The sequence below is a fragment of the Chionomys nivalis genome, chromosome 21 (genome assembly GCF_950005125.1).
Source record: "Chionomys nivalis chromosome 21, mChiNiv1.1, whole genome shotgun sequence".
In the NCBI taxonomy this organism is placed as follows: domain Eukaryota; kingdom Metazoa; phylum Chordata; class Mammalia; order Rodentia; family Cricetidae; genus Chionomys; species Chionomys nivalis.
Window position 1 is genome coordinate 42,324,170 of NC_080106.1, and position 8,754 is coordinate 42,332,923.

Consider the following 8,754-nt stretch of genomic DNA (forward strand, 5'->3'; position numbering starts at 1 on the left):
AATTGAGGTTCTTTCCTCACAGATGCCTGACTTGTATCAAGCTGACATAAAACTACTATCCAACACACCACCTAAAAATGCCCTTAAACTAGGCGTGAGAAGCCTCTTTTGAGTTGTTGGCCTGGGCTGTTCAAGAGACTCTCAAAACATACAGGCTACAGTGTTGCCCTTGGTCCCCTCCCCGCCAGAGGTGGAAGGTAAGTTCCTATTGTTGAAGACATCATGCTTTTCAGAAACTTGCCCCAGAGACCCCTGAGCTGGAACTGCCCTGAACACCTCCGCCCTAAGGACTAGCTTTCATGGTACAAGAAGGCTCCATGTCGGGCCAGGCAGTGGTGGCGCACGCCTTTAATCCCAGCACTCGGGAGGCAGAGGCAGGCGGATCTCTGTGAGTTCGAGACCAGCCTGGTCTACAAGAGCTAGTTCCAGGACAGGCTCCCAAACCACAGAGAAACCCTGTCTCGAAAAACCAAAAAACCAAAAAACAAAAACAAAACAAAACAAAAAAAAAGGCTCCATGTCAACTTCCAAAGAACAGAAGTAACCAACACTCCTCCTAGCTATGATGAATATGAACCACAACAATGATCAACAGGTCATGGTAACCCTAAGGGTCCAGTGGTGACACACGCAGACCTTTGTGATAAGCAAGAGCTTTCCAATTAGACTTAAGATCTGCTCAGTAAGAGGGAAACCACGCCTGGCACTTGGATCCTAAGGAACTACTCAGAGCTAATGAAGTCACGGTTCTTGGAGGAGAATTTCCAACCACAACGTTGCTAATCCAGCATACTTCCTTATCAACAATATATAGCCCTGCAGTGGTGGTGCACAACTTAAGGAAGCAGTGGCAGGGGGATCTCTGTGAGTTCGAAGTCAGCCTGGTCTACAGACTGAGTTCCAGGACCACCAGGGATACACAGAGAAACCATATCTCGAACAACCAAGCAACATACAAAATAAAACAAACAAAAATCCCAACAACAATACATACATATTTTTGCTTGTACCCACAGATATGAGCAGTCGTCACCTGTCATCAAGGGTACTTCTCTTTGCAACAGACAGAAACCATTTTAGAAAATCATAACTGCCGGTGGCCGTGTCACAGGAGCTGCCGTCAGCACCGGAGCTCATGGAATATAGCCCAGTGGATAGCAAAGCTACGCTGGTACATCCCGGAGAGGCAAAGTCCCAGAAGGGTTGTTTCCAGAGTGCCCTCTGCTTCTGCTGTGCTTCCTCCTGCTTGCTGCTGCCGCATCCCTGCTGGATTAGGCACAGTGTGATCCTATGTGAAAGGATCCTACTGTATCTGGTATAGTGTGATGGTTTCTTGGGAAAATCCCACTCCTCACTGGGCAATTCACTTGCAGATCGTAATGAATATGACTTTTATAAAAGCCATAATGATTAGTTAGGTCTATGTTTTAATTGAACCGAGTTAGCCTAAAGGGTAGAGGTGGCTAAGTAAAGAGGATTAGGGAAATGGTTAAGTTTTATTCTGCCAGGTCCTCCAGCGAGATATAAAAAGACAAAAGTGTGGGACCATCACCCTTTATTCTCAAAGGGGCGAGAAGAAATTTCCTAGCAAAATGTTTTAAAATGAGAAACCCTAGGCTAACTTCATGCTCCCAGGAAGGACAGTGGCCCCTCCTGACTCAGGAGAATACAAAGCATAGAGTCAGGACTGGACCATCTGGTGATAAGGATGGCCCGACTTAGGAATGGCATGGCCTTGCTCGCTAACAAAGTAGGATGGGAGAGAGCAAAAGACCTTGCACCCGTGCCAAAAGCAGCTTCAAAAAGCCTCTTTGTAGTTACACCTTTAAAAGCTTATCGCACAGAGGAGCTACAACTCCTCTCTACCTCGCTGCAGCAGGGTCAGATGTGGGTTTCAAACATGTTTGTATTATGCTAAATAAACCTTGCTTATTACAGTCTGGGCCTCTCTGGGGGTTTCTCTCTGGGGGTCATAATCTGGGCACAACAAAAAGTAGTCTAAAAATCACCTTCCCCTTTGTTACATGTGAGATTTCCAAAGGATGGAAAATAAGAATAAGGAAGTTTCATGCGTTATAGACCCATGAATTGTGCCTTTGGAAGAACAGACTGATGACCAAAGAAAGCAATTATGTCCCTACACTCAAGGTTAGGGCTGAGCCCCTTGGCCACGTAGCTTACAGAATTAATCACAGGCCCTAGTATGCACTTCGAAAAAACAAAGCTGTGAAAGGAAATAATGACCCTATTGTGTATAAAGAAAAATATATGGCTAGCTGACTGCTTGTTTTTTTGAGACAGGGTTTCTCTGTGTAGCCTTGATGCGTAACTTACTCCGTAGATCAGGCTGTCCTTGAACTCACAGAGATCCACCTGCCTCTGCCCCTCCCCCAAATGCTAGGATTAAAGACAAGCACCACCACCTGGCCTTGTTAAGTGTTGTAGAGTAGAAACAGAACAGAAATTCGCTACACTGAAACTGCAAGCAGCTGCCTGCCAATGGAGAAGAAACCAGCTGAATTATACTTGGCTTCCTTAAAACTTTGTTAATTATGAAAGAATCTCTGCTTTGGTATGAAAATATTATGGTGGAAAATTAATAGAAAAATGTTCAACTACTTGTGGGCTTCTAATGAGGACATGTAACTTGTGATCATAATGTGATTTCTTCCTGTGTAAAGATTTTAATTTGTTTTTGGAAAATATATAGCTTGTGGCTGTGAGGTAATCTTTTCTTGCATTGAAATTTTTTCTTTTCAGAGTATAAAAAGGATAAGAGAGGGCTGGAGAGATGGCTCAGTGGTTAAGAGCATTGACTGTTCTTCCAGAGGACTTGAGTTCAATTCCCAGCAACCACATGGTGGCTCACAACCATCTGTAATGAGAGCTGGTGCCCTCTTCTGACCTGCAGGCATACACGGAGGCAGAATGTTGTATACATAATAAATAAATAAAATTAAAAAAAAAAGGATAAGAGAAAAATGAGAGAAGAAAAGGAAAACATCAGGAATGATATAGGAAGAAAACATCAGGAATGATGTAGAAGGAAGACAGGGAAGAAACAGAAGGGAGACAACAGGGTAAGAACAGAGCAGGTAGGAGCAGACAGAAGAAGGGAAGGAAGCTGTGACAGTCTACTCTGCATCTCCTCTCTGGACTCTCTGACCTGCTGAGAGCTGGATCTCTTGGCACCATGTGGTGCCCAAACATGTACCCGAAAGAGATAATTTATTGAGGGCTGTCCAGGGAAGAGGCAGTTCTCCTCGGGGGGGGGGGGGGTTTGGCCAGAGAGCAGCCATTATCATGAAGATGTCAGAAGAGGCAATACTCTGACGGTCGGTGTGGATAGGAGTCTCACATAGGGTGCTGCTGACCATTAGGACAGTCATCTTCAGACATCTGGGAGCTGCCATCCACTCTGCCCAGAGAGAGATTCATACACTTCATTCAACCAATTTCAAAGGGGGAGGTGTTGGGGATCATTTGAAAGGAACTGCAAGCGCTTTGAAACTCACGGAAAACGGCTCAGCAGTTATCACAACCACGTTGGGTAAGCCTAGGAGAGGCAGAGCCCCAAGGATTGTGTGTCCTGAGGCCCTCATGCTGTTATTGAGCACAGCTCTGCTTATTGCTCTCACAATAACCATGTTCCTCATAATCTATGAGTTGTTTGCAAACTCCGAGGGGATTTCTAGCTCCCCCTTCTGGAAATGCTTTCACGCCTCTGCCCAGACATACATGTCTTAGCTGATTCTAGATTCTATTTGCATTGACAGTCAAGATTAGCCTCAACACTGGCTCCCTAGAACAGAAATAGGTTCCTGTAATATTCTTTACTGGACAATAAATAATTCATGTCATCAAGGCAAGAAATTATGTGGTTCTGAACTTTATATTGGAAGTGAGGGAAAACTAGTCCCTCTTTCTGAACATGATGCTCAGTTATTTCCATCTTGAGCATCTCCCTCCGTGCCCTTTATTCTTAGTTATTTGGAAAAAGGCAGGGTACAGATTAGCATTGTCTTAGGGTAACTGTTCTTCCTATGACTCTATGAAGAGCTGATTTGAACTCTTTGTTTCTTAAGCTGTAGATAACTGGGTTGAATAATGGCGTCAGGATAGTGTAGGATACCGATATCAGAGCATCCTGGCTTGAAGAGTAGTTGGACTTGGGCCTTAGGTAGATAAAAGAGGCACACCCGTAGTGGACTATGACCACAATGAGGTGAGACGCACAGGTGGAAAATGCTTTGTACCTGCCTAGCGTGGAAGGAAATTGGAGGATGGCAGAAATGATGTGAATGTATGATGCCCAGATCAACAACAGAGGGATAACCAGGACCAGCGCGCAGAGCAGGAAGATGGTGATCTGCGTAAAGTGGGCGTGGTGGCATGCCGACTTGAGAACAGGGGAGATGTCACAGAAAAAGTGATGGAGTTGGTTGGAAGCCTGGAAGGGCAGGTGAAACACCAAGGCTGTGATAACCTGTGCCACAGTGAAGCCGCAGACACAGGCGGCGGCTACCAGCCCCACACACACCCTGTGCCCCATGAGCACCGTGTAGCGTAGAGGGTGGCAAATGGCCACGTAGCGATCATAACCCATGGCTGCCAGCAGGAAGGAGTGGGAACAGCCAAGGAAGAGGAAGGCGAACATTTGGATGGCACAGCCGAGGAATGAGATGCTCTTCTTCCGAGCCAGCAAGTCAACCAGCATCTTGGGCACAATGACAAAGGTGTAGCAGGTCTCTGAACAGGAGAGGACAGAGAGGAAGAAGTACATGGGGGTGTGAAGGGCTCTGTCTAGCACGATGGTGGAGATAATCACGGCATTGGTGCTGAGGGTGAACAAATAGAGGAGCAGGAAGACAACGAAGAGCAGCAGCTGCAGCTCAGCCAGAGTCGAGAAGCCGAGGAAGACAAACTCCTTCACCACAGTCCCGTTCACACACTCCATGGAGGGCCTATCGGAGTTCAGTCTGCGCAGGGAGAGATGAGGACCTATCAGAGTCCAGTCTGCTCGGGACGGAATTAAGACCTATCAGAGTTCAGTCCGGGCAGGAGGGCATGAGGACCTATCAGATCAGAGTTAAGTCCGGGCAGGGCGGGACGGAATTAAGACCTATCAGAGTTTAGTCGGCGCAGGAAGGGGTTGCTGGGGGGGGAGGGGGGGTTATGGATGGATGGATGAGGACCTATCAGAGTTCAGTCCGGGCAGGGAGCGGGTGAAGGAAGTCCTTACACATTAGCAGAAGCACAGGAGGTGGACAGAGACACTGTGTGTGCTCCCTGGTTTTACTTCTAGGCTTGTCATTTCTCTTCCTGTTGATCCTCGTAATGAAGATTTGAAGTCAAGCTGTTGACTATCAGCTTTGGCGTCACAGTAGCTCTGGTAACACAGCCCCCGAGTTACAAAGCTTCGGACTGAATTGTACTTTTATCTTCATTCCACGGTTTGTGTTTGGATGCCTGGGCATGGTAGCACCCATCCCTTTGGCTAACTTGCATCCACACTCTTTGAAGGAAATCTTCTACAGCTACAAAACTAGCTCCTGAGATCGCCATCCTTGTCTACGGCTCATGCAGTGCTCACTGGCTTTCCATTTTCTGTACATCTAAATTCCTACTGCTGGCTTTAATTTTCCAGTAACATGTAGCTGCATATTCTCTGTTGTGTTTGCCTTGTTATTTTATTGTAGGAGCCGTAAATTCTGCCATCTGCTACTTTGATCACGGTGATTCTTTTTTCTGCATTTTTATTCTGCTCTAAAGTAAAATTCAGGCACATCTTTCCTTCTCTCTATTTATCCATTCCAAGACGCATATTCTACCGATTCTTCAGTGCTTGTCCGAATCTCTTCTTCTTCAGTGAGAACCACAGGCTTTGGAGAGGGTTCTGGTCAAACTTTTACCACGTCCTACCACCACCTCTAAATCACTCCGTGACTGTCTTTCCTGTGTGTCTTCACCATTTTGTCCCCTTGATGGCAGATTAATCTTCTTGTATAGAAGATAATATAAATATAAAATTAAAATAGAATAAAATGTTATGCTATTCCCCTCATAAAAATTTTACTCCTGGTTACTGCATAGTTCAAAATCCTTAGATATTTCAAAGTGTTTCCTTTGAGAAGGCAAAAGCTCAGCTACCACGCTGTTCTGAAGACCTGTACCTCACGTGGCCGGAAAGAGGAGCGCTGTGCTTTCTTGCCTCTATTATTTGTTGAAGTTAGCATATTTATATTTTTATTTATAAGTTCTTTATAGTTAGGCTTCATTCAAATCACATATTCATGAAAAAGTTTTGGTAATTTCTGATAAAAGTAATTGTTTCTTCCTCAGACTCATGTAAGGCATTGAATGGAAAACTGAGTGTGACATTCCCTTAATTTGGAAACATTGCTTTGCCTTGCTTTCATATTGCTTCAATACATTTGTCCCCTTGAGAGAAAGATGTGAATCTGATAAATATTGAACTCAATTTTCCTGCATGTCTGGGACCACATTAAACACTTAAGAGCTTCTTGTAATCCATTAACTATTCTGCAAGGCTAGGCTGTTGTCATTGGCCTCGGTTCTGGGTGGGCTCTTCCCTAGAGTTCAGCATCCTCAGGGCTATTTCTACTTGGGCATAAGGAGTGCTTACTATCATCATATTTTAAGGATTTCTGTGCCACATGGCCTAGATGTCATCCATGCAAATCTTAAAGACAAATGTAGTTTAAAAATTAGAAAAGCTGGGTGGTGGCTCACGCCTTTAATCCCAGCACTCAGGAGGCAGAGGCAGGCGGATCTCTATGAGTTCGATGCCAGCCTGGTCTATAGAGTGAATTACAGGGCAGCTATGGTACACAGAGAAACCCTGTCTTGAAAAAAAGGAAAAAAGAAAAACCAAAACCCCAAACCAACCAAACAAAAAACCCAAACAATAAAAATTAGGAAAAATAGGGACTGGAGAGATGGTTCACGGTTAAGAGCACAGGGTGCTCTTCTAGTAGACCTGGGTTCAATTCCCAGCACGCAGATGGCGGCTCACAACTGTCTGCAATGCAGCTCAAAGTGATCTGGCACCCTCACACAGACATAAATGCAGGCAAAACACCAATGCACATAAAATAAAAAGAAATAAATCATTTTAAAAATGAGGAAAAAGAACGGAAGAGAATCTGAGTTTGGAGTTGTGTCGCCTAGAATTGTTCTAAGCTTAAGTGTTCTTGCTGCTCTCTGGAGCATAGAAATCTAAGGACGTGTGAAAGGTGCAATGAATATATCATTGTATGCATCACATTTAAAAACAATTAAAGTTATTGCTTTAACTAATGCTAATAATAAAAGGTTTGGCAATGCAGCTTACCTTAGGCGAGATTTCAATAGAAGCCATCAAACAGAAATACTAAACTGTGTGATTACAATCATTTTTCAGGCACTAAATGTGCCCTAATAATAAATACAGAAATAGGTTCCAGTCAAGACATCTATTTGCTTAGGGCTCAAAGGTAAGACATGGTCCATAGAAGAGGTCATCACTGAGGTCATCGCTAAGGTTGTGATGTTGAGAAGCACTGTGCACATTCTTGGCAAGCAATGTTTTTAACTTGTGTTTGATTTTTTTAAATATTTATTTATTTATTATGTATACAATAATCTGTCTATATATATGCCTGAAGACCAGAAGAGGCCACCAGACCTCATTACAGATGGTTGTGAGCCACCATGTGGTTGCCGGGAATTGAACTCAGGACCTTTGGAAGAGCAGGCAATGCTCTTAACCGCTGAGCCATCTCTCCAGCCCCTTGTGTTTGATTTTTTAAATCTGCTATATGACCAAAGCAATTTGGGCACAACATCCATGAAATCGGACACTATTTAGTGTTTATAATTTTAATCCAAGCATACAAATAATTCTGGTGAACCCTATGGCTTCTTGTTTCTGGAGGAGCGCTGTCTTGTTTCTGATGTGTTTTGTTTTTAACATTGTTCTTAGCCCTCCTCAGACTGGGAAGGGACAGACATCTTCTTCCCCACAGTAACGCCTGGTTACTTGACCAAAGCCTCACATGAGGCATCTACTGACCGATAGTTTGGCAAATCTATTCTCAGTTCTAAGTTCAGTTTTTAAATTCTCAGCCTCCTAGTGAATTTCTACATGCCCTCATGCGAAGTTAGGAAGCATAGGAATAAGATGTGCTTTGAGTTCAGGCAGATTGAGTTCAGGTGATAATCTTTACTTTTTTTTTTTTTTTTTTTTGGTTTTTCGAGACAGGGTTTCTCTGTGGTTTTGGAGTCTGTCCTGGAACTAGCTCTTGTAGACCAGGCTGGTCTCGAACTCACAGAGATTCACCTGCCTCTGCCTCCCGAGTGCTGGGATTAAAGGCGTGCGCCACCACCGCCCGGCGATAATCTTTACTTTTGACTCTGACTTGTTGCATGCAAATTCTGTAACTCTGATTTTTTTACTGTTCTGCTGAAGTGAACAATTCCTGTTTCTCAAGGCTAGTGGGGGTTCATAGAGATCACATATACATACATGTGATCACACACACACACACACATGATGCTAATTCTATAAACAGAGAATTATTAAGGACCTATATTTAAAGTGAATTCATATGGGTGAGTTCTGTGGCATACACCTATAATCCAAGCACACAGTGCGATGGGGAGGCTGAGGCAGGGGGTCACTGCAAGTTCCCAGCCATAGTGAGCACCATAGGAGCAGCAAGTGAGACCCTGTCTCTCATTAGGTTCTTGCTA

General features: G+C 44.2%; 1 protein-coding gene across 1 annotated transcript; it reads right to left on the bottom strand.

Moving 5' to 3' along the window:
* Window positions 1–4,012: 4,012 nt before the first annotated feature.
* Window positions 4,013–4,957, bottom strand: LOC130864023 (olfactory receptor 10K2-like). Its single transcript, XM_057754388.1, has one exon. It carries the CDS (start codon window positions 4,955–4,957, stop codon window positions 4,013–4,015), a length of 945 nt encoding a protein of 314 aa, XP_057610371.1.
* Window positions 4,958–8,754: the final 3,797 nt, after the last annotated feature.